Raw genomic sequence first — 27,661 nt, forward strand, 5'->3', positions numbered from 1 at the left:
TACTCTAAGTTTTGTGTTTTCTAGAGGAACTCTAATAGTCAAGCAGATAATTTAAATTTGGCACAGAAGAACCGTTTATACTCTGCATATTCACCTATATACCAAAACCAAACCAAATCCACTGCCATCGAGTCAATTCTGACTCATAGCGACCCTACAGGACAGAGTAGAACTGCCCCACAGGGTTTCCAAGGAGCGCCTGGAGGATTCAAACTGCTGACCTTCTGGTTTGCAGCCATAGCACTTAACCACTACGCTACCAGGGTTTCCATTCACCTATATATTACTCATTTATTAAAAGGTTTTCTGAAAGCCTTTATTTTGCAAATTGAAGAAATTCAACTATATCATCTCTAAGATGAGCTGTCATATCCAAAATTCTAATGTTCTGGTCTGTACTGAACATATTATTTCAAACAACATTGCTTTACTTCTTAGATAACTATCACTGTATAGAATCAGACCCTTGAAATGAAGCAATTAATATTAGCCATATCTGACATATACCCCAATAAACTTTTAGGTTTGATTTCAGTAATAGTATTGTTTAAATTGATATTTTATTTCCTTCTTACTATTGCAATGAAACTCCCTTTATTGGGAGCCTTGCTGAAAGTGGTTAAGAACATAAGTTCCACAGTTTCAGAACCTGATTCTGCTATTTAATAATTTAATAATAATAAAACCTAGTGCAAGCGGTCTGTCCTCTCTGAGCTTTAGTTTTCTCAACTGAAATATAGGAACAAGACATGTATATCCATTCATGGTGCCTACCACACTGCAGGAGTGCTCAATAATGCTAACATATATGGACTATAGAGAGTCGGCAAAAAAGAAGACCCTCAATGAGATGGATTGACACAGTGGCTGCAACAATGGACTCAAGCATAACCACCATTGTGAGGATGGCACAGGTCTTGGCAGTGTTTAGTTCTGTGCACACAGTGTGGCTATGAGTCGGAACCTACTTGAGGGCACATAACAACAGCAGCATATGAACTATAGAGGCAGACACGCTGAGAAGCACTCAATGTGGATTATTTCATTTAATCCTCAAAACAAACTATTTCTACTGTTCCTACTATTATCCGAGTCTTAGAAATGTTAAGTAAGCTGCCTAAAGTCACACAGCAAGTCTGCGGTGGAGCTGCGATTTGAAAATAGGTAGTTTTTTTTTTAGATTCTAAAATCTATGCTCTCTCAATTTTTAGGATTTATTGCTTCGGTTTTAGTTATTGTTGAAATGTATGAAATATTCTCAGTAAACATAATCATGACTATTAATATGTGACAACTAAGATGTACATATTGTTCATTGAGCATTGCTACATTACCATTTTATGTTAACGCCGATTACTAAAATACACTTAACTGTATATCTCTACTTCATCCACTAGATGGCAGAAAAGACCTATTTACTAGAGACTTTTTTGGCTTACTTCCAATTTCTGAATTTATTTTCCATTCATTTTTCCCCTAGTATTGCACGTGCTTGGAGCCCTGGTGGTGCAGTTAAGAGCTCAGCAGCTAACCAAAAGGTCAGTAGTTCCAATCTATCTACCAGCTGCTCCTTTGAAACTCTATGGGGCAGTTCTATCTGTCCTACAGGGTCACTGTGACTCGGAATTGACAGCAATGGGTTTATTTCATGCACTTAGGTACTCTCTCCCTATGGAAACAATGCAAATTAAATAGTAATTGACAACTTTTTATCACCATTATATTAAATACCACATCCTACGGTGACCTAATATTTTATCAAGTCAGTGAAAAGTGAGCTGAAGGAAAAATTAACTACATTTTAATAGTGGTCCCTGGTCCTGGTTAAAAACGGTAATAAAATATATGCTGCAGTTTTAAAGACTGGAGCCATGTAAATATCAGTGTTTAAATTTAGATAAAATCTAAAATATCTAATGGAATAAAATGTTTAGAATTGTGTCACAAGCAATAGACGATTTAGAAAAAGGTCATATTCCAGAAATTCACATAGAAATGAGATATTTTTAACTCAGGGAACTTTTTTTTTCAGTATTATAAATGTAAATAATTTTTGGTCTTAGGTATGGCCCACTTGAAGCCACTAAACTAGCTGAAATCTATATATCTTCACTAGTTATTCCCTGAGAAGTTTTAACAACTCTAAATGTTAAACAGGACAAAGAACACAGCTTCCTTTACACAGCATCAAGGCAGCTACTGGGAATGACAAAGAATCCCAAGGAAGCTAACCCCTTCTTTCCAAATCTCACAGCACTTGCTGACTACCCATTTATCCTTCAGAACACTTCCAATTTCCGAACCAATTTTGAAATCGTCTCTTTATAACTCAGTGTGTGCCTATGATAAACCGAAACCAAAAACAAAAAAACACCAAACCCATTGCTGTTGAGTCAATTCTGACTCATAGCGACCCTACAGGACAGAGTAAAACTGCCCCATAGGGTTTCCAACGACTGGCTGGTGGATTCAAAGTGCCACGCTTTGGTTAGCAGCCATGGCTCTTAACCACTGTTCAGCCAGGGTTCTGTGCCTGTGATAGTGTAGGCAAATTAAAAGTGAGGTACAACTTCCTGTCACATCACTATAGCAAGTCCACGAGTATTGATTAATCAGGTTCAATGTGCCCAGAGTTGTGTTCAGTTCTAGTAAGCTGAATGACAGAGCACAAGCTTTATACAACCTAATAAGAATTTTCCTGAAATGTATACACATTACAAATGATACAGAACACCCCAAAATGACACTATAAATATTATTCTAGAAGATGCTAAATCTCAAAACAAAACAAGAAAACATGGATTTTCCCTGAGATAGCATTTTAGAATATATGAGGGTTCTTAACCTGAAGTATCTGGGTTTTAGGGGATCGATCAACCTCCCGAGACTCTAAGTAAATAAATATGTTCATTTCTTTTTTCTGGTAAGGAGATCCACAGCTATTACCAGTTTCTCAAAGGGGTACATAACACAAACAGGTCCTACTGAAATAGCGGGAGAAGAAATGAAGCTTGAAAAGTTCTAAAATTTATCACTGACGTTAATTTATGATAAAAGAGAGATTTTTGAAGCTGAAATACCTACAGTCTTAATCTAGAACCAAAACGGGACATTTAAAGTTAGACAGACACGGATACTCAAAAGAGCTGGTTTTTCCAAGACAGTTAACATAACTATAATTTAAAGGTCTAATATGTTAGAACAATTATCGCATAAATCTGACTGTGGAAATATTTTAATAATAAGCACAATACTTTCATGATCATAACTGTTAAATAAAAATGTAGTATGTACCTTAGGGGTAAACATGTGGCGGATGCCGTCAATGGAACCACTTAAAAGGAACGCTCTGATTAGGAAGCATATAAGGACCACATATGGAAAAAGAGAACTAAAATACATGATCTGAAAAGAAAGCAAATAAAAAATAGGTGAGTCACAGTAACAATTATATTCCTTGTTTATAATTAACATCATATGTATTTTGTTCTATACTTTCATGTCACCATTTTTTGTATAATGCTATTAATAATACCTAAGGCCATAAAAAACAAAACAAGACAAAAAAAACATTTTTTTTTTTAAGGCCATTATAGTAGAGTGGCTTATTAATCTTGATTCAGTGTGACTTATTTAGGATCCCATAAAAAATAAGGAACCTTCCTTACTTACTTAACCTCCTTTAAAATAGTTGGTAGGTATGGTTTAATTCGAATAGTGTTGTTTCCTTATAGTCATAAAACAAGCAATATTTAAGACAGAAATGGACACTACACTCCCTATCAAGTTCCTACTTTTACAGTTTTCGGTAGAAAAAAAAAATCTTTGTTTTCGTTTTAACCAAAGTTCCATTATTACATTGGGAAAGTCCTAGAAAATGGAGAGTGGACTCTATGTTGTCTCTTACAGAACCTGAAGAACCGTCATGTAAAAATTTTACTTTCTGCTTCAGTAGTTTTCCTCATTAAACAGTTAAGCAAATATTTATCATAGGAAAAAATTATCCTACCCAGACATCACTGTTTCCCTGACATCTCCATGGTTTCTCAAACTTTTCAGGTCCAGACAAGAACAGGCACCACCCAAAGCTGTTCCCACTCATCTCCATCTCAGTAAATAGCACCAACATCCATCTGGTTGCTATCGTCAAACATCTAGGAGAAGTCTTGAAATAGTGTAATAATCTACTAACTGGTTTCCTGGTTGCCACTTGGGTTATGTCATTCTCTACTTAAAACACTCCAGGGATTTTGAGCATATTTGGAATAAAATGCAGTCTTTCCTCTGGCCTGCAAAGCCTTACAGTCCCTGCCACGACTCTCCCCCTTCCTAGCTCTAGCCCCTCAGGCCCTGGCTGTGTCAGGAATAAACCAAGCTTGCCCCTGCCTCAGGGCCAGAGTAGGGGCTGTGCCCTCTGAAGCACAATGCTCCTTCAGCTCCACAGGACTCGCTCCTCCTTGTTACTTAACTCTCATCTTCATCTTCTCCCCAGGGTCTTCTCTCAATACTCACTCTCAGGCTGTGCCTTTCTTCGTCCAGTATCACCCACCCGTCCTCCCCTCAGCCCCTATTAATCCTTAATGATATGACCTTGTTTGGTTTTCTTTACAGTGTTTAAACCAGTTGCCATCAGCTGAATTCATGGAGACTCCAGCTATATCAGAGCAGGGCTGAGCGCCACAGGATTTTCAATGGCTAATTTTTCTGAAAGGTGCCCTTGTGGTGCAGTGGTTAAAGTAATTGACTGCTACTTGAAAGGTCAGTGGTTTGAAACCACCGGTGGCTCCGTGGCAGAAAGTTGTGGCAATCCGCTTCTATATAGACTTACAGCCTTGGAAACCCTATAAGGTCACTATGAGTTGGAATCAACTTGACAGAAGTGGGTTTTTTGGGTTGATTTTTCTGAAAGGAGCCCTGGTGGCTCCACTTGGCTCCACTTTAAGCACTTGCCTGCTCACCAAAAGATCAGTGGTTTGAACTCACCAGCCACTCTGCAGAAGAAAGATGTGGCAGTCTGCTTCCATAAAGTTTATTGCCCTAGAAACCCTATAAGGCAGTTCTACTCTGTCCTACAGGGTTGCTATGAGTCAGAATCAGCTGGACAGCAATGAATAATTTTTCTGAAAGTAGACTGTTAAGCCTTTCTTCTGAGGCACCTCTGGGTGGACTCGAACCACCAACCTTTCAGTTAGCAGTAAAGGATGTTAACCATTTGTGCAACCAAAAAAAAAAAAAACCCATTGCCATCAAGTCGGCTCTATAGGACAGAGTAGAACTGCCCCATAGGGTTTCCAAGGAGTGTGGCTGGTGGAATCAAACTGCCGACTTTTTGGTTAGCAGCCAAGCTTTTAAAAAAAAAAAAAAGCATTGCCCTCAAGTCGATTCCGACTATAGCGACCCTACAGAACAGAGTAGAACTGCCCTCTAGAGTTTTCAAGGAGCCTCTGGTGGATTTGACCTGCCAACCGTATGGTTAGCAACCATAGCACTCACTTAACCACTATGCCACCAGGGTTTCCTGCCAAGCTCTTAGGGACTGTCATGGATTGAATTACATCCCCCAAAAATGTGTGTATCAACTTGGTTAGGCCATGATACCCAGTATTGTGTGGTTGTCCTCCATTTTGTGATTATAATTTTATGTGGAGAGGGTTAGGGTGGGATTATGACACCACCCTTATTCAGGTCACCTCCCTGATCCAAGGTAAAGGGAGTTTCCCTGGAGTATGGCCTGTACCACCTTTGATCTCTCAAGATATAAAAGGAAAGGGAAGCAAAGAGTGGGGGAATTCATACCACATAGAAAGCAATACCAGGAGCAGAGCGTGTCCTCTGGACACGGGGTCCCCGTGTCTGAGAAACTCCTCAACCATGGGAAGATTGAGGACAAGGACTTTCTTCCAGAGCTGACAGAGAGAGAAAGCCTTCCCCTGGAGCCAACATCCTGAATTTGGACTTGTAACCTACCAGACTGTGAGAAAATAAATTTCTCTTTGTTAAAGCCGTCCACTTGTGGTATTTCTGTTATGGCAGCACTAGATAGCACAGGAACCTCAAGAAGTTGAAGCCTACTCAAGGGCAACAAGTTCTTGCAGTACTCAGCACTGCTGAAATGATTTTGTTACGTGTTCATTTGTTTATTTTCATTTTGTTTATTTGTATCCACCACTGGGATACAAGCTCTGTAAGGGCAAAGGCCTTTCCTCTCTTGTTCACTACTATATCCCAAAAAACACAGTTGCTGGTACATAGTAGGTATATAACATGAATCTGTGGAGGGAATGGAAGGAGAGTCGGAAGAATAAAAGAAAAACTGCCAAAGCAGAGGATGGTTCAGAACAGCAAGAGATTGACTCCAATACAAACTACCGACAAAGGTAACACAATACATAAAGTAATAAAATAATTTCCATTCCCTCTAGTTCTACCCACTTTATAGTAGATATAAATATAAAAAAATATAGATAATATTTATATATTAAATATAGATATACTCAAATATATGTGGAACACTAAGAAAAATTAGTATTATGGATAAAATAACATACTTAGGATTCAATGTTAATAAAAATAATTATATTTTAATTAGTCATAATGAAACATAATTTTTCAATCATTTTGAACTACTTTAACTCTTTGATCACCTCGATCATATTTCTTCACCCATATTTCTTGATTCCTTTTTATACGAATGCTTTTACATGGGGCCCTATTTTTTTTTTTTAATTCTTTCCACCTCCTTCTAGCATTCTTTAAGTTTGTCAGTTTATTACATATCTACCCAAGCGGCCTTGATCTCACTTGAATTAAAGCTGTAACTTTTATGATTCCAGTTTCAATGTACAGAGGCTAGCCAGTCTCATGGATAAACTTTTGCGTAATAGCTCACCTTTTTATTTTTTTAAGAGAACTCAAGTTTGTAGCATTCTAAGTGACTTACATGAAGTTCACTAATCCCACTGAATTTACAAGTAAAAATGCAGGCTTATGCATTAACTCGTCTGGATAGGTTGATTATGATTTTTTTCCAGTAAATATGGCATTTATATTTTATATATAAATAAAATATGGCATAGGAACAGTATATATCATAATACAATTTCAAGGTAAAGACTAAGGGAAGAAGAGATTCATCCTGTACCTGCCCTTCCCCTGGCTAGACAACTCTAACACATCTGTAACGTTCACGCTTCCACACGTCCCATAACCAAATGATCACTAAGTCCAGCTGATTCTACCACAAAAATCTCACATCTGACCCTTCGTTTCTATCCTCAATGACATATCACCCTTCACTATTATAACAGTTTCCTGTTCATCTTGCCAGCTTTCCCCTTCATCCCTGAAATGCCACACCCACACTACGTCCAAAGTGATGTTTCTAAAGATCTGATGGTATCACTGAGCTGCTAAAATTTCTCAAATATTCCAAACTGCTTGCAAAATAATGGCCAATCATATCCATAAGATCCTTCAATATCTGCAATCAACTTACATGTCAAGCTTCACCTCCCACAAGCTGCAAATTGTATGAGAAAGTCACCCAGGAGAACTCAGGAATCTCTGGGTTTTGCACATGCTATTTTCCCTGCATATAATGTGCTCTCTATGAACTTTCTGGTGAACTCCTCTTCAACCATAAAACCCTAAGCCAAATATTACCTCTTTTGTGAAGCCTTCCACACAAATTCAGGTTAATTTCAATGACTGTGGTTATGCTCTCAAGCATTTTCTGTATGCCTCTATTATTGCACTTATTATGCTGTAATTATCTGTCTTACCCATTAAATTATAGGTTCCTTGAGGACAAAGACTGTCTCCTATTAAACCTTGCATATCCATCATCACCTGGCAAATAGTAGATACTCAAAAATATTTTACATTAAGATAGAATTTATAGAAAGTTAAGATTTCCTTTCTGTACACATTTTCTGAAAAAAAAAAAAGCCTTTATTCTGCAGTATTTTTTAAACTGTATACTAATTACATGATTGGACTTATTTCAATTTTACAAATATCTGTGTTCTTAGTGGTTACTAGACATTGATCTGGACTCAGTGATGACTTTCTAACAGCTTCCTAAGAAGAAAGCCGAAATGTTCAATCATAAAACATGGAGAATAATAAAGGTCAAGGCTGTGCACTCAGCTAACCAAAGGTTGGGGGTTTGAACCCATCAGCTGTTCTTCAGAAAAAAAGATCTGATGATCTGCTCCAGTAAAGATTACAGCGTAGGAAACCCTATGGGCAGTTCTCACTGTCTTACAGGGTCTCTGTGAGTCAGAATCAACTTGATGGCACATGATAACAACAAGTAGTACTGAGTAGTCACACTTCAATTTTCTTCTTCTGTAAACAAGTAAAAGTACAAAATATTTAATTACTAATTTCTGATATGTGATAATGCATTGTAACCTGGTACTCTACAGGTGTTCATGTTGTGTTTGTAAACACGAATTCTTTGCATTTAATGATATGACTCTTACCTTCTTACGGGAAAATTGTTATTTGCATAGTATTATTAAAAATAGGTTTTATTTCTTAACAGATTGGCACACAAAATAAAGAATACCACCTTTGAGTACTGTGCTCCCTTAAAAAATTATCTATATGAAACCAAATGGTCAACAATTACTTTAAAACAAAAATGAGAAGGTAAGGGGGCAGGGAAACGAGATTAATGGAAACAGAGAAACCAGAACAGAAATAATGAAAATGTTCACGCGTTGTTAACAATGTAACCAAGGTCACCGAACAATTTGTATAGAAATTGGTGAATTGGAACGGAAATTACTGTGTAAACCTTCACTGAAAATACAATAAAATAAAATACTTAAAAATTAAAAACAAACAAATAGGTCAATTTCTACCTAACCGGCTAGATCTAAGTTGTCACTCTCATCACTGTTTCCTTACCATGCTTTATTTTTGTGTGTTGTTACCTGAATCATTTTACCGAATGATGTTCAGAGCTTTCAGACATACTCATACCATGTTATTTTAAAATTCTTTATGCAACTACATCTCAAAACATCCAAAAGTAAGGAGAAAAGGATGATACAAAACAAATTACATGAACAAATTATTCGTTCTACCACTTTCCCCAGTTTCCATGAGTGGAGCTAATTGTAATCAGAGAACTAAAACACAAAGATAAAGGATTCTGAGGCACAGAAAAAATTTTTAAAGAATAGCTTGATGAAATAAGGAAAGACTTTAAGACATAAGATTGTGTCATAAAACACTATATCTTAATTTACATATTTTCCTTAATTTAAACATCTTTTAAAAATCATCACTTTTTACCAATCTTTGAGTCTCTTTTTAATTAATGATTTAGGATGAATCTCTATTTGCAGTTTGCCCACAGAGATTTATAACAGAGTCTGAAAGGGCTGTGGTACCCAGAAATGGTGATAAATAGAACCAGGAGGGGCTCTAACATACTAACTTTTCCAGAAGACTGAATGCCTTTGATCATAGCCAAGCAAACTATGACCCAGGCAGCCAGCAAGCAGATGGTCATCTTCCAGTTTAAGCCCCCACTTTCAGAGATGGAACTGGAAATATTCAGTGCTTCTCTATACCAATAATAGGTGGTGGCAGAACTTTTTTCACATTCAGGTTCTACAACTGTAGAAAGATAGGACACATATTATCATTTTAGAAGAAACAGAGTAAGCCTATAAATCAATTCTTAACATTCTCTAGAAATGTACTACCATTTTACAATAGCATTTACGTTCATGACGACAAATAAAAAAAAAATGTGCAACAATGTGAAGAACCAATAGACAAGCATCCTCTTTGATATTTCTTATTATGAATTTCTGAAGTAAGAATATGTGTGCTTTTCATCAAAGTAATTGTAACAAAATCAGGTTTCTCACCCCTCCTACCTCCACAACTGTCTGACTGACCATCTAGGGCAGTGCTGTCAAATGCACTAGCTGCTGGCCACACAAGCCTTTTGAAACGGGGCTAGTCTGAAGAGATGTAAATGTAAAATACATACAAGAATTTGAAAATGGTATGAGAAAGAAAAAAAAAAAAAACCGTTGCCATCAAGTTGATTCTGACTTACAGCAACCCTATAGGACAGAGTAGAACTGCCCCATAGGGTATCCAAGGAGCAGCTGATAGATTCAAACTGCTACCCTTTTGGTTAGCAGCCAAATGCTTAACCACTGTGCCATCAGGGCTCCAGTATGAGAAAGATAATGTAAATTATTACATTAATAATTTTATATGTTTAAATCATAATATTTTGGATATATTGGGTTAATAAAATACTTCACCCATTCATTTTTACTTTTTAAAATGTGGCTACTTAAAATGTAAAATTACATGTGCACCTTGCATTATGTATCTATTAGACATTACTACTATAGGAAGTTGTTCTTTATTTATGTCCTCAGATATAAAACTAAATGAGAAAACTATGAAACAGACCCAAAGAAACAAAAACAGTTAGATCAATCCAAATTCTTCTTTTTGTTCTATTTTGTTTGTTTTAATCAAAATGTAGGGTATCAAAAGGGTGTATAAAATAAAATATACAGAGTTCACACCTGAAGGCTTATAATCTTTTACCCTAATCGCATGGGCCACAATAAAATGACTTGGGAAGAGATAGTAAAATTAGATTGTGCCAAAGGTCTACAATTTGTTATGGTGATAACTTTGAAAATATTTTTTCATATTATTGTAAAAAAAAAAAGCTCTTTTGAAAGCATGTGTCTTTATCAATTTTATGGTCTTTAAATGGAAAAACATTACATTATTCATGTCTTACAAGTATGTGAAGCATTTTTCACCAAAGGACACTGATCCCAAGGTAGAGGGTGCTGAAAAGACTGAGAAAAATAAAACAAACTCCAGCCAATGATGACATTGTAGTAGAGAGCCACGAAAAAGCACACCTGCAAAATAAAATAATGTAATTACATGAAAACTCTCATGCTTTCCTTTGAAACAATGAAATGAAATGCATTAAACATCATCCAACTCATTTTATTTTCTATTTGAAACAAATTATCTTTTAAAATAAAGCTCATCTCTCTTACAGTCCTTAAACCAAAAAACAAACCAAACCTATTGCCATCGAGCCAATTCTAACTCAGAGCGACCCTACAGGACAGAGTAGAACAGTCCCACACGGTTTCCAGGGCTGTAATCTTTACAGAAGCAGACTGCCACATCTTTTTTCCATGGAGTAGTTGGTGGGTTCGAACTGCTCATCTTCTGGTTAGCAGCCGAGCGCTTTAACTACTATGCCACCAGGGTTCCTTTTCTTATAGGTCTTAGGAACATAAATTAACAAATTTGAGATATGTTAACATTTACAGCTGATTTTATGTATTAGCACATACTCCAGTAGTGTTTTTTAAAAGATAATTGAAGAAGTGTGTAGAAACGCACAGAGGTTTCATTTATATGTGAACAACATAGTCCCAACCCTATAAATACCATTCCATATACTGTACCAGGAAACTTACTACACAACTTGCAAATCCAATCCCGCCCAGTTTAGGGCTTATGTAATTCCATACACCAATGCTGCCTCGTCGAATTCTTTGACCCACAGAAAGTTCCAGGAAAAAAAGGGGAATACCTATTACCAGAAGCAGTATCAAATATGGCAAAAGATATGCACCTACAGAGACAAGAATAAAATAAATTATATTTTCAATATTCACAGTAGAGAAGGCACTAATTCTAATTATCTCATGAAAGGCAATATTTGAGCTTGTATACAGTATAATTATAGAGAACTTTAAAGAAAATGCTATTACATCTGTCATGGATTGAATTACGTCCCCCCCAAAAATCTATCAGCTTGGTTAGGCCATGTGTGGTTGTCAGGCATTTTGTGATTTTCCTGTTATAAATCATAATCTTTGCCTGTGGTTAAAAGGATTAGGGTGGGATTGTAACACCACCTGTATTCAGGTCATCTTCCTGATCCAACATAAAGGGAGTTTCCCTGGGGTGTGGCATGCACCACCTTTTATCTCCGGAGAGATAAAAGAAAAGGGAAGCAAGCAGAGAGTTGGGGACCTCATACCACCAAGAATGCAGCACCGGGAGCAGAGCGCATCCTTTGGACACAGGGTCCCTGTGCCTGAGAAGCTCCTAGACCAGGAGAAGATTGAGAACAAGGACTTTCCTCCAGAGCTGACAGAAAGAGAAAGCCTTCCCCTGGAGCCAACACCCTGAATTTGGACTTGTAACCTCCAAGACTGTGAGAAACTAAATTTCTCTTTGTTAAAGCCATCCACTTGTGGTATTTCTGTTATGGCAGCACTAGATGACTAAGGCAACATTACTTTAAAATTTGTAGAAATTGACACCGGAATTTGCTACAAAGTATTTCCAGAAAAAAAATGGCTTTAGTTTCATGTTATTAAAAGGGTAAAACAACTTCATTCTGCATAAAAATAATTCATTTTTAAAAACGATTATTTTCTTAAGTACATTTCACAAACTCCTGGGTATTTTAATCACACAAAGTTTATCATTTATTAAATTTTATCCCAACCCATCTAAAGTCTCATGCATTCCCAACTTGATAATTTAGAATGAATGAGACTTCATGCTATAAAAGCTAACTTATTTTCCTAAAACAAATAATATCATGGAAGAAAAAATGACTGCCTAGTTTGAAAAGAAAGAAAAAAAAAAGCAAAATGTCATTTTTCATCACATACACTTTACAGGAAAAGTACAGTTCAAGAAACTAACAATTCTTTTTTCTAGAATTCTTCAAAGGAGTGGTGGGAATGGTTGAAAAAAATATTAAAATTAGCTGGGTTTTGGTAAAGCAATTTAGAGCTCAGGCTCTTTCATGAAACATTTAATGTCTATTATAAATATGTATGCACTATTCTCCTTGTAGTATAGTTTCCACACTTAAAAACGTATTATTTTTCAGTAAATCCCAAATTAAGCCATATAACTAATGACTAAAAAATGTACTGAATAGTTTGACAATGTTACTCAAATATAAGGCAGTAGATATTATTTATATTTGATTTTAAAAATCAAATATTTGACCTCTACTTATTTCTATATAAAAATACATATGTAAGTTATTTATTATATATCCTCAAAGATGGACTTCATTCAAATTTCTTCTCTGAAGTTCTGTCTAATCAGACAATATCAAGGACAGAATTTAATTGACACAAAAAAATTTAAAAAGCTACTTATTATGTTTTTTCTATTTTAAAATAAGTCTCTAATTGTAACTGAATAGACTTGGGAGGTTTTTCAAATTGTTCTGGTGGTTATTCTGCAGAAGAAGTAAAAATCAACAGATTTTTTAAAATTATTTATCTTAGTATCTAAATATCTCTGCAATAAAGAATGTATGCAAGAGTGTTCCCCTAAATTAGTGATGGGCATATAATCTCTGTCTTCTTACGGTTGATTTTCAGTCTTTTGGACTTAATTGATTCTATAAAGGGGAAGATAAAATAAAGTATGGATGTATCACCTTATAAAACAGAGCTATCAAAATCCTAATTCTAAAATGATTAGTAACATTCACAGATTAAAATGAAAATGTTTCCTAAAGAACTGAAACAAACAAAAAAAAAGAACTGAAAGTACATTTTAATAATGCCAGAGTGTGAGTGGGTGTATCTGTGTGTGCATGGCTACAAATGAAGGGAATGAATAAGACTGGAGTCATTGGGATTCTTTGCTCAGTCAAGTGTGAATGGCATGATACTGGATACTTAGTCTTTTCTTCTAACTCCGTGTACTCTACTAACATTAAAAAAAAAAAAAATTAGCCCCATATTAAAAATAGTCATAGCTAAAACCGTAACTGATCATTTACTATTTGCCAAGCATATTTCCAAGCATGCTCCCAGCATGTTCTTTTATTCCTTGAAAGAATTCAATAAGGAAAGTACCATTATCATCCCCATTTTACAGGTATGAGAGCTATACCCAAATAAGTGAGATAACTTGTAAAAGGTGTCATGGCCAGTATTGGAAAGAGCCAGGCTTCCAGCAAATCGAACTGGCTTCAGAACCTGACTTCTTATCCTCTAGACTATACCACTTATTAAGCTTAACCATTGTGCTTTAAGTATAATACGTTTCCCCCAAAACCAACCCCATTGCCGTCGAGTCATAATATGTTTAGACAACTTAATATCTGAGCTATTACCTTTCAGTTCTATTCCTCATCAAGTGCCTCAAATGATTAAAGGATAAGATTTAGGTAGCCTGAGCTGTTGGATGAAACAATCAGAAAATACTACTTGAGTATCTAGCAGGCTCAATGCTGTACTGCAAACTGGGTCAGTATTTTGTACTCTTAACAGTCATCTTGAAATCAAGTCCATTTGGATTATATAATAGACACACTACCTCTCTATAATGTTGTGTATAGAAGAGAGGACACAATACTAGGAGGGCATTTTTCACTCTTTTACATAAGGTATTTTTGCTAGTAATTACTAAATAAGAAATCATTCAGGGCTCTCCAAGACAGAAATTTTACCAAATGGAAGGCAACCTGGCAATTCAGCCAAAGCAGTTGTCTTCCTTAAGAAGGTTTACAAGGTGAAAGGAATCATAATTAAAATTCATCTTCCACCAGTCTTGGCAAATGAAATGATTTGTGAAAAACAAAAAAGCAAGGCAATGCATAATTGCTTATAGCTGCTTTGGTAAATAATTCATATGCGATGTTACTGGCTATCTAAGGTGTGTACAGCTTCATAGAATGATGTGTGGAATAACACAAGCTTCAGGTATTGATTCTGAGTTCTCAGGTAGATTTGTCAAATAAGTTACTTTCCCCAAACTTCTTGTTTTGTGCCTGATTAAATTAACTAGGAAAGATCTTAAATATATTTAGTCACCATAATACCTTATCATTTGTATCTTTTAGTGGCTAAGAAGTATTTTCATGTTTTGATGGCTGTATTTGATGAAGGGTTTTGTAGATTAAAATTATATTAAAAATGAAACTATATTTTTTGTCCAGTCAAGAAAACTATCAAAAACTGGAATTACATAACAAAATATTCTTTCTATTCTATGTGGGCTGAGATGCATGGCTTAAGGAATATTCAGTTTTAACCACGCTTACTTCAATAGCTTTCATGGAAATGGGTAACTTTCAACTCAAATGTTAGTTAATATAGCACTCAGTTTGATTTTGGTGTGCTACAGAGCTAACAGCCTACATGAACAATCAATTCCCTTGTATAGGATTTTTTTTTTTTTCTTGATTTACAAGACAATTTTTCCTAAGTCACTCTTCATAATTATATGTGCAAGTACAAAAAGATAAAAGTATCAATGCTGATACAGGTATTTTAAAATTAAGGATGCTAATTTCTTTAAAGTTTTCTTTGAAACTGAACATTGTCCCTAGACTCTATAAAATAGGGAATCAAATATGGAGGATATCTAAGGATGAAGAATGCCGGGCATTATATACATTATCTGTTTCATCCCTTCTAATGGGATCTATAAATTCTGGTGAGCGTTTGAAACTTTGATCATTCTAAATTATGTCATCTTTGCCTTTTTGAAGAGTGAGGTGGCTTAAAATTCAGAGTTAATAAGCCACAGGGAGAAAACTCTGTCTTCCTTCCTCAATTTTGTCTTATACCAGAAACTTCAGATTATTCTTCAAAGAGACATAAGAGATAAAACACTTCTTAAAGAAGTGCAGATCAGTAATTCAGAGATATTTATAGCATCTACAGAAAGAATTTGAGAATTTAGGACCCTTAAGCAATCACTGCATATCCCTTGCAAACCAATCTGCTCCTATGGAAACCTAATCTGAAAACAGAGCTGAGTTTATTTCCCACAAAGCAATCTCCTTAGCTGCACAAAGGAATTCATAGTTTCTAAAATAATGAGACTATAGCAACAATAGAAGCTACCTCAGGAACTCAATTGAAGTTTACTACAATAATGTATCACCTAAAAAATAAGAACTTACCACCTCCATTCTTCTGACATAGGTATGGGAATCGCCACACATTCCCTAAACCTACAGAAAATCCAACTTGGGCCAGGATGTACTGCAGCTTACTGTTCCAAGCTGGTCGTTCATCTTCAACTTCAGATCCTTCTTCGACGTCTGTATCTTTCTCTTCTTGAATGTCAACGATTAGTTCACTCTTCTTAAAAGCATCATCAGCTGAGTCTTCATTTGAAAGAAGGTCTTTGACAGATTCAATAACCTCATCATCTAATTCTCTTTTTACCACCTTGCTATTCTTAGGCATTGGAAAGTCTGGGTACTATTATTTTTTTAAATCTCCTTAGGGCAAATATGTCAATTTTTTTTTTTTTAACTGTTACTTGATGTTAAGCAAAGACCAAGGAGGATATCAAATAAATCCTTGATTCAAGCTGATAATGTCTTAAGGATCCTGGATCTGTACGTTCAATACTCTGTAGGTACCTGTAAAATTGTAAGTTGAAATATCATAAGTGTTTGATAAAAATGTTAGAAATACTGAATCACCCTTTCTTACTCATTTTTATGATAAAACTTCTTTCTATAAACATAAGTATAAAACAGATTGTTCATGGCATTTCAGCGCTTAATATTTCCCAAAGTGCAAGACTGTAAAACATATATGATTTCATACCTAGTTCTTTAAGCCAACATCCTCCTCTGTGCAAAAATCAACTTTGACCTCAGCTATACTCCCAATACATAATGTATATATTTTCCTGTTGATTAGTAGTTAAAATTTTGAGACTTCTTCTTCTTTCTTTTTTTCTCTCTGACAAAAGTAGATCTTTCATGGTATAACCCTTACTTTATTCCTCATAGAATTACATACACAATTGCATACCAACCCTGTAGTATTGTCTTATACAGAATCTCTTCTGATCACATATTCATCCATTCACTCAGTTGATATGAACTGTGATGGCACCTTAAGGGAAGCAAACATTAATGAAACACACAGTGTCTGCTTTTAGAATCTAATAGAGAAGGAGACACATCTCAAATAACCATACTACATGCATGATTTAGATGACCCAACATCATTACCATAGTAAAGATCAGGAATGTTGAACAAAAGTGACATTAGGCTTAAGCAGAAATGGAGGGCAGCCACACCTATGCATAAAAGCAGCAGAAACACAAAAAGTGGTAAAAATTCCTGATAGTTATGTGAATATTCTCTCAAACAGTTCAATTCAAGAAAAAACACTCCCATCACTTTGGCATTGTTTTTCCCTTTCTATATTTGTATGTTATTTCTCATATCCTTTACTTTACCCAGAGACAGACCAAGTATACAAGGCATGTCTACAGACCAATGAGATTTTCTATTTTAAAGAAAAACAAGTAATCCAAATTCCAACAACATTCTTTAATGAGATGGAAAAACTAATCACCAACTTTATATGGAAAGGAAGGAAATAAGCAAACCATTATTAAAGAAGAAGAACAAAGTAGGAAGCCCCACACTTCCCAATCTCAGAACCTACTATACAGCCACAGTCGTCAAAACAGTGTGGTACTGGTAAAACAACAGACAGACCAATGGAACGAAATTGAGAACCCAGAAGTAAATCTATCCACCTACGGACAGCTGATCTTCAACAACAGGTCAAAGTCCATTAAATGAGAAAGAGATAGTCTTTTTAATAAATGGTGCTGGCAAAACTGGACATCCATTTTCAGAAAAATGAAACAGGATCCATACCTCACATCATACACAAAAACTAACTCAAAATGGATCAAAGACCTACACATAAAACCTAAAATTATAAAGTTCATGAAAAAAAACATAGGGATAAACCGAAGGGCCCTAATTTATGGCAAAAACAGACTATCAAACATATCTAAAAATACACAAACAGCAGAAGGTAAATCAGATAACTGGGGCCTCCTAAAAAAAAAATACTTCATCAAAACAGTAAAAAGACAGCCTAAAGACTGGGAAAAAGTTTTGGCAATGGCATATATCTGACAAGGGTCTAAACCCTAAAATTTATAGAAAACTTCAACACCTCAACAACATAAAGACAAACAATCCAATTAAAAAATAGGCAAAGGACATGAACAGGTATTTCTCCAAAGAAGACACTCAGGTGACTGACAAACACATGAAAAGATGTTCACAGTTATTAGCCATTCCAAACCTGTTGCTGTCAAGTTGATTCTGACTCATAGTGACCCTAAGGACAGAGCAGAACTGCCCCACAGGGTTGGTGGATTCGAGCTGCTGAGCTTTTAGTTAGCAGCCCAACACTTAACCACTGCACCACCAGGGCCCCCATTTGCCATTAGAGAGACGTAAATGAAAACTATAATGAGATATCATCTCACAGCAGCACTAATGGCACCGATCAAAAAAACAGAGAACAACAAATGATGGAGATGCTGTGGGGAGACTGGAACTCATACACTGCTGGTGGGACTGCAAAAATGGTACAACCATTATGGAAAACAGTATGGCACTTCCTTTAAAAGCCAGAAATAGAAATACCATATGATTCAGCAATACCACTCCTAAGTATATAGCCTAGAGAAACAAGAGCATCACATGAATAGACATACACACACCCATGTTCGTTACAGCATTATTTACAATAGCAAAAAGATGGAAACAACTTAAGTGTCCATCAAGGAATGAGTGGATAAACAAACTGTAGTACATATATACAATGGAATGCTACACAACAATAAAGAATAATGATGAATCTGTGAAACATCTCACAACATGGATGAATCTGGAAGACACTATTATGCTGAGTGAAATAAGTCAATCACAGAAGGACAAATATTGTATGAGACCACTATTATAAAGGTCAGGAAGAGATTTACACACATAAAGAAACACTCTCTGATAGTTACCAGGGATGGGGAGGGGAGGGAAGGAGAATCAAGAACTAGATAATACAAAAACCAAACCAAACCCATTGCTGTTGAGTCAATTCTAACTTACAGCAACCCTATAGGACAGAGTAGAACTGTCCCCATAGGGTTTCCAAAGAGTGGCTGGTAGATGTGAACTACCAATCTTTTGGTTAGCAGCCAAATTATTAACCACTGTGCCAACAGGTGTTAATTCCAGTGAAGGGGAAGGCAATACACAATATGTGGGAAGTCAGCACGAGGTGAACAAAGCAAAGCAAAACGCTGAGAGGTACACAAGAATAAAGGGCAACTATGGTAAATGCTACAATGTATAATCCTGCAACAATAGTAATAACAATTTGTGAATAGATACATAGACAAATATGTATGCTAAAGAGGTTTGGGAGGTTGTACAGGAGTACACCTATGTGCACACATACAAAAAAAAAAAAACAAAAAAAAAAAAACAAACCCATTGCAATCAAGTCGATTCCAACTTACAGCAACCCTATAGGACAGAACAGAACTGCCTCATAGGGCTTCCAGGGAGCAGCTGGTAGGTTCAAACCATCAACCTTTCAGTTTGTAGTTAGTCGTCTTAACCACTACACCATGGTTGTAGATATTTCTACATACATACTTGTAAATGCTGTATATGTACTCATATATATGACAGAGCACACAGGGGGCACAGTTATAGAAACTATTTAGATATCAGAATCATACTACTGGGCTTAAAGGCTAAGGGCCATAGTCTCGGGGGACATGCAGGTCAAGTGGCAAAACACAGTTCATAAAGATAATGTTCTACATCCTAGGCTGGATAGCAGCATCTGGAGTTCTTAAAAGCTTGTGAGCTGCCATCTAAGAAGCAACTACTGCTCTTTTCTCGCCTGGAGCAAAGGATAATGAAGAAAAACAAGGCTCAAAGAAGTAATTAGTCCAAAGGAATAATGGCCCACATGAACCATATCCTCCTCTAACTTGAGACTAGAAGAACTAGATGGTGCCCAGCTACCACTACTGACCACTCTGACTGAGACCACAATAGAAGGTCCCAGTTAGAATGAATAAAAAATGTAGAACTTTACAAAAAAAAGATCAGTCTTACTGGGCTGATAGAGACTGGAGGAACCCCCGAGACTTGTCCTGAGACAAACTTCTAACTTGAAACTGAAGACACTCCCAGAGGCCCTCTTTCAGCCAAATAATAGATAGGTCCATAAAATAAACAATAACATCCATGAAGAATGTGCTCTGTCATGCATTGTATTCCCCAAAAATATCTGTCAACTTGGATAGGTCATGATTCCCACTATTGTATGACTGTCTACCATTTTGTTATCTGATGTGTCTTTTCCCAATGTGTTATAAATCCTATCACTATGATGTTAATGGATTAGCAGCAGTTATAGTGATGAGATCTACAAGATTAGCTAGTGTCTTAAGCCAATCTTTTTTGAGATATAATAGAGCCAATCTTTTTTGAGATATAATAGAGAGAAAGGAGAAGAGAGACACAGGGACCTCATACCACCAAGAAGCAAGAGCCAGGAGAACGGCATGTCCTTTGGATCCAGGGGCCCTGTGCTGAGAAGTTCCTAGTTCAGGGGAAGATTGATGACAAGGACCTTCCTCCAGAGCTGACAGAAAGAAAGCCTTCCCCTGGAGCTGACGCCCTGAATTTGGACTTTTAGCCTACTACCAGACTGTGAGAGAATAAATTTTTCTTTGTTAAACCCATCCACTTATGGTATTTCTGTTACAGCAGCACTAGCTGACTAAGACGTGCTCCTTAGAAAAATCAACTATACGAGACCAAAAGGGCAACATTTGCCCAAAATCAAGGATGAGAAGTCAAGGAGAAACAGGGAAACTGGATGAATGGAAATGGAGAACCCAGGAAGGAAATGGCCAGAGTACTGACACATTGCAGGGATTACAAACAATGCTCCACAACAATCTGTGTATGGATTATTGATTGGAAAACTAATTTGCTATGTAAACTTTCACCTAAAGCACAATAAAGTGTTCGAAAAACAGGTGATAAAACATACGAGTGCTTCTCTCCAAAGCTGGATCAGGAAACTTTAAAAAGTTCCAAGCATTCTTCCATTTCTACAAAAAAATAGAATTCCTTGATGGGACTGCCATAGATTTACATTACAAGTCAGAGAAAGAACCTGATCATACTTGAGTTTATGACTGCAATGAAAAACTCAGTACACCAAGAAACCTGGTTTAATAAAAAGAATTCTTTAACTTGACCATGCAACTTACTCATTACCTTTAGGTGGGAAGGATGTTTATTTCCAAAGTTAAAATATACATCCTCAGAACAATCACTTAATCATTTAAGATCTGCTTAATTTTTTTTTTAAGATTAAGACACACACTGTGATGACAATTCTGAAACAGACACATTCCCAAAATAATTCGAGTGATCGATACATCTCTAGAATAAGTGAAAAACTTTTCACAGTGATTATTTTAAAGAGGCCAACAAGGTTTTTATATGGAAATACACTCATGAATTCAGGAATTTTATCTCTCTAGCTTGCATCATATCCTCCTAAAATCCTCCTAGAGCCCAATAAATATTAGTTGAATAAATTAATGAAAATGACAACTGGAAAACTGAAATAAGCTAATTTTCCAAATAATTTTGCTGGAAGAAAATAAACTGACATATAAGAAAATGTGATCTATAAGGCAGGAATTATCCATATTAAAGGTCTATCTTTACTGATCATCTCATGATAAGCTGTTCGCATAAAAAAAAAAATAGTTAACTATAAATAGAATTACAGCATCTATTTTAGAGTCGGAAGAACCTGGATTTGTGTCCTAGCTTGATTACTTGTTGTTTGTGTGACTTCTAGTAGTTACATTTTTCATAACCTCAGTATCCTCAATAAGCACTGGTCTGACTTGCCTTGTTATTTTTTTTCCATACAAATAGAAAAGTATAGGGTGTATCCTAGTTTAGAGATGCCATTACAGTAAAAAATGTGTGCCATTTCATAAAGAAAAAACGTTAAAGCCAGTGTAACTCATAAACCTCACTTAAATTCACTGGCTTAGAACCTATTATATTTTTTCAATAAATTACTGATTTTTGTAGGAAAAAATATACATGCAAAAAGCACAAAATAAAAAATAACATCTTTGTACACTACTACATGTTTTTTTCAAAGCATATGAATAATCATCTCTAACTTACATAGGGTATACTTTGAAAATTCTGATTAAACTATCTGAAGGTCATATTTTCTATTAAAAAACTGTCTAATACAAAATTTAAATACATTGTGTTATAAATACATAAATATATACACACATATTGTATAAGGTAAAGACCCTAGGCAACCTTTATAAAATCAAAGTGTAGTTGTTGTTAGGTGCAGTGAAGCTGGTTCCGACTCATAGTGACCCTATTTACAATAGAATGAAACACTGCCCAGTCCTGCGTGATGCTCGCAGTCATTGCTTTGTTTGAGCCCATTGTGGCAGGTACAGTGTCAATCCATGTCTCGAGGGTCTTCCTTTTTTTTTTTGCTGACCCTCTACCTCACAAAGCATGATGTCCTTCTCCAGGCACTGATCCTTCCTCATAACATGTCCAAAGTATGTGAGACGAAGTCTCGCCATCCTCACTTCGAATGAGCATTCTGGCTGTACTTTCTCCAAGACAGAATTTTTGGTTTGGGTTGGTAGTCCATGGTATATTCAATATTCTTCACATCAATTCTTCCTCAGTCTTCTTTATTCACTGTCCAGCTTTCACATGCATATGAGGCAACAGAAAGTATCATGGCCTGGGTCAGGCATACCTTAGTCCTTAAAGTGATATCTTTGCTTTTTAAGACTTTAAAAAGGTCATTTGCAGCAGATTTTCCCAAGGCAATATGTCATTTAATTTCTTGACTGCTACTACCATGAGCTGGTGGCATAGTGGCTAAGTGCTACGGCTGTTAACCAAAGGGTCAGCAGTTCAAATCTGCCAGGCGCTCCTTGGAAACTCTATGGGGCAGTTCTACTCTGTCCTATAGGGTGGCTATGACTCGGAATCGACTCGATGGTACTGGGAACTACCATGAGCATTGATGGTGGATCCAAGTAAAATGAACTCCTTGACAACTTCAATCTTTTATGCATTTATCATGATATTGCTTATTGGTACAGTTGTGAGGATTTTTGTTTTCTTTATTTTGAGGTGCAATCCATACTGAAGGCTGTACTCTTTGATCTTCATCAGTAAGTGCTTCAAGTTCTCTTCGCCTTCAGCAAAGTTGTGTCATCTTCATACCGCAGGTTGTTACTGAGTCTTCCACCAATCCTGATGCCACATTCTTCTCCATACAGTCCAGCTTCTCAGATTATTTTCTCAGCATACAGATTGAATAAGTATGGCAAAAGGATACAACCCTGATACACACATTTCCTGATTTTATACCATGAATTAACCCCTTGCTCTGTTCAAACAACTGCCTCTGGGTCTATGTACAGGTTCTTCATGAGCACAATTAAGTATTTTAGAACTCCCATTCTTCACAATGCTATTCATAATTTGTTTTAATTTACACAGTCCGATGCCTTTGTATAGTCAACAAAACACAGGTAAACATATCACTTCCAGTTGGTTGGCCAGGTAGCTGTCTTCCAAATTTCTTGGCATAGACAAGTGAGCGTTTTCAGTGATGCATCCATTTGTTGAAACATCTCAACTGGTATTCCGTCAATTCCTGGAACCTTGTTTTTCACCAATGCCTTCAGTACAGCTTGGACTTCTTCCTTCAATACCATTGGTTCCTGACCATGCACCACCTCCTGAAATGGTTGAATATCAACCAATTCTGTTTGATACAGTAACTCTGTGTATTCCTTCCAACTTCTTTTGATGCTTCCTGCATCTTTCAATATTTTGCCCATAAAGTCCTAAAATATTGCAACTTGAGCCTTGAATATTTTTTTTTTCAGTTCTGTCAGCTTGAGAAATGCCAAACATGTTCTTCCCTTTTGGTTTTCTAACTCCAGGTCTTTGCACATGTCATTTAGTACTTTGTCTTCTCAAGCCATTCTCGGAAATCTTCTGTTCATCTCTTTTACTTCATCATTTCTTCCTTTCGCTTTAGCTACTCTACATTCAAGAGCAAGTTTCAGTCTCTTCTGACATCCGTTTTGGCCTTTTCCTTCTTTCTTGTCATTTTAATGATCTTTTTGCTTTCTTCATGTATGATGTCCTTTATATCATCCACAACTTGACTGGTCTTCAGTCATTACTGTTCAAAGTGTTTGTAAGATCAAAGTAGACATATTAAAAAGAGACTTGCACATATTTAAGATCCCTTTTCTACTATAACAAAAAACGATTCCAACTCATAGCGACCCTATAGGACAGAGTAGAACTGCCCCATAGAGTTTCCAAGGAGCGCCTGGCAGATTTGAACTGCCTATCTCTTGGTTAGCAGCCATAGCACTTAACCACTACACCACCAGGGTTTCAAATATAAGCAGGAAAATAAAAACTGACAGAACATTAAAGACAGTATAATTAAAATAACAATTTAAGCTCTCTTTTCTCATGCTGTTACCATCACTCATCCCTTGTTCTTGCTTAGGGTGGCGGTAGGAAGTGGTGAGGAGGAACTACATTTATCATTGAGATAGCTACAATGAAATGTGGGTTAGGAAAAAAATATCTCTCTTTTTCGCTGTATCATAAGCTCTACTTGGAAAACGAATTGTTTATTTACCTTTATATTCTCAATGTTTAAACTTGTCTTTCAAATAAATGAACTGAAAGAATGATGACAGAAGAATATTATATAATAACTACAAGTATTTTGAATTACATGTTTCTGTGGGTTTTTTTACCCAAAGGTCCCATTTTTCACCCATTGCATCAGAGGCCTTTCTTGTGCAGAGGTTGCATATAGCCAAAAGTAAACATATAAATTGTATTTCTGGGTGGATTTGAAAAACTAAACACAGAAGCAATAATTTAAAGGAAATGTGACCTTTCAAGAGCTGACATTTTTGAAGGATAAAGATTGTTATGAATTCCAAAAGTATGCCTAAAGAACTTTGTTCATAAAAATAGTCCATAAACCTATATCAAAAAGATACAGAAGGGCCAACCCAACACTGATTACTAAGAAATGACTAGAATAAAGAATCCCTAGCAAGTTAAGTGGGAACATGAAACAAAAGGGCTGTCCTAAGACATCTCAGGACTTTCAAGAACTTCATAACTACTATAAAAACCAGAGGAAAGAATATGTGAGCCCAATTTTTGTAAATGGTATCAGTTTGCATTCCAATCATAAAGCTTCAGGCAAATATTTTCATTCATAAGAGAACAGATGAGCCCCATTTTTCTTTTTTGGAAGGGAAGGGAGGATCTACTACACAATTGAATGACCCGGAAGGCTATTTCTGAAAAAACTGGCCAGTGAAAACCTTATGGATAGCAGCAGAGCACTGTCTGATATAGTGCCAGAAAATGAACCCCTCAGGCTGGAAGGCACTCAAAACACAACTGCCTCCTCAAAGTAGCGTCGACCTTAATGATGTGGATAGAGTCAAGGTTCTGGGACCTTCATTTGCTGATGTGGCACAACTGAAAATGAAAAGAAACAGCTGTAAACATCCACTAATAATCCAAAGGTGGAATGTACAAAATATGAATCTAAGAAAACTGGAAGTCGTCAAAAATAAAATGGAACATGTAAAATCAATATCCTAGGCATTAGTGAGCTGAAATAGACTGGTAGTGGCCATTCTGAATCAGAAAATCATATGGGCTATGATGCTGGGAATGACAAATTGAAGGGAAATGGCATTGCATTCATCATCAAAAAGAACATTTCAAGATCTACCCTGAAGTACAATGCTGTCAGTGATGGGATAATATCCATATGTCTATAAGAAAGACCAGTTAATACAGCACCTAGCAATAACAAAATCAGAAGTGAAATGACAGGCGATAGAAAGAACTGAAGGATGGAGAATGGCCTTGGTGATAGAACTGACACCAGTGATTGCATGATATAATTTTTCAAGACCAACAACTTCTTCATTGCAAATACATTTTTTTTTTTAACAATGTGCAAGTCCTACTAAATCTTCTGTTTGTGTCACATTTGCTAATATCTCACTGGCCAAAGCAAGTCACACAAGTTAAGTACAGTTTCAAGAGTCAAGAAATAAACTCCACTTCTTGATGGAAAGCGCTGCAAAATCAAATGGCAAAGAATGTGAGCAGAGGGAAGAGAAAAATACTGCAACCATCTTGAAAATGATCAACATTTGTCTGGTTAAATTCTCCCTCTCTGAAGTTTAATCTTGAGGAGAGGAAAAAAGAAACCAAAATGTTAGCATACCACTCAGTTTCTCAGAGGCATTATGCCCAACCTGAAACTGCTACTATAGTCATGGATCCTGGTTCCTAGTTTACAGAACTATTTTCATTCTTGCCCTTTTCCCACTCACTGCCCAGCACCCCCATTGTTTCTGAGAACACATGTGACTCAGCCATTATTATTATTATTATATTTTGTGTGTTAGCCAGACTCAGTTTTTGCAGCTTGCAAAGAACCTAAATAATTCACTTATTATAAATGAAAAACTATTCATTCATCTATTCAACTACTCATATTCTATTCATCTATCTATATGTATACACAAATACATACATAAATAACTAGAAAAATGCTGGGAATGTTACACTATTTAAATATAGAATTACATTTACATTTTTCTCATCCTCCCATTTTTGTATTGCTTTACCTCCTAATAGTCACATATATATACTTTTTTTCAGAATACAGTTATTCTAAAGCACTTAAAATTAAATTAAAAACATTTTTAAATCAACAGAACAAATTTCTAACTCAGTGGTTCTCAGCTCCAAGCATTTCAGTTTATTTGTTCTTCTCTGAAGACTGTTTCACCTATTCTAAGTTCCTGTTTTTCCACATAGATTTTTAAATCAGCTGGTCAATTTCTAAAAAAAAAAAAACACAACTTGCTGAGATTTAGTCAATTTCAAAAAAAAAAAACGCAGCTTGCTGAGATTTAGAATGGAATTGCACTGATTTCATAGATTAATTTGGGGAGCTGTGACTTCTTAAAAAATTGAGTTTCTAAACTATTAAATTTACTTATCTTTATATTTATTTACATCTTCTTTAATTTCTCTCAACAAGGTTTCAAAGATTTCAGTATAAAGGTCTGAGTATCTTTTGTATACTCATTTATGTTTTTGGACATGAGTATAAAAATTATGTGTTTAACTTAATGTAGCAATTTTCTTTGCCAGTATATGGAATAAACTTGACTTAATATACGTGTTCCATCATATGGCATTGCTACACACAAGTTTTATTTATTTTTTTAAATCCCTTAGGGATCTCTACATATAAAATCATGATATCTGTAAATAAAAATAGCTAAACTACTTTTCCAATTATTTACCTTTAATTACTTTTTCTTATTGTACTGGCTAGGGCATCCACTATAGTGTTGATTAGAAGTGTATTATGCAGATATCCTCAACTATGTCTGAATTTTAGAGAAAAAGTATTCAATATTTCACTTTTAACTACAATGATAGCTATGGATTTCCCCCCGCCATAGATGTCTTTAACAGTTTACAGAAGTTTCTTTTCATTCCTATTTTTAATCACTAATAAGTATTCATTTTTGACAAATTGTTGGCTTTATTGAGATGATTATTTTACTGTTCAATCTGTTTGATAAACAGTATTACATAGATAATACAGCCAGAAT

At 35.9% G+C, this 27,661-nt stretch overlaps 1 protein-coding gene across 4 annotated transcripts in view; it reads right to left on the reverse strand.

Moving 5' to 3' along the window:
- The window catches only part of SLC6A15 (solute carrier family 6 member 15), a 54,961-nt gene that overhangs the window by 11,199 nt on the left and 16,101 nt on the right, over positions 1-27,661 (reverse strand). The window contains exons 1-6 of one of the 4 annotated variants that reach the window (XM_049883978.1): positions 16,852-16,910; positions 15,980-16,447; positions 11,499-11,656; positions 10,796-10,922; positions 9,452-9,633; positions 3,295-3,405 (exon numbers count right to left, since the gene is read on the reverse strand). In XM_049883978.1, the coding sequence (XP_049739935.1) occupies positions 3,295-3,405; positions 9,452-9,633; positions 10,796-10,922; positions 11,499-11,656; positions 15,980-16,268 (867 nt within the window). In that variant the 5' untranslated portion in view covers positions 16,269-16,447; positions 16,852-16,910. Of the gene's footprint in view, positions 1-3,294; positions 3,406-9,451; positions 9,634-10,795; positions 10,923-11,498; positions 11,657-15,979; positions 16,448-16,851; positions 16,911-27,661 lie in introns of those variants that run through there. The other 3 variants (XM_049883979.1, XM_049883977.1, XM_049883980.1) reach the window with 3 other exon arrangements.

The sequence above is a fragment of the Elephas maximus genome, chromosome 4 (assembly GCF_024166365.1).
Source record: "Elephas maximus indicus isolate mEleMax1 chromosome 4, mEleMax1 primary haplotype, whole genome shotgun sequence".
In the NCBI taxonomy this organism is placed as follows: Eukaryota; Metazoa; Chordata; class Mammalia; order Proboscidea; family Elephantidae; genus Elephas; species Elephas maximus.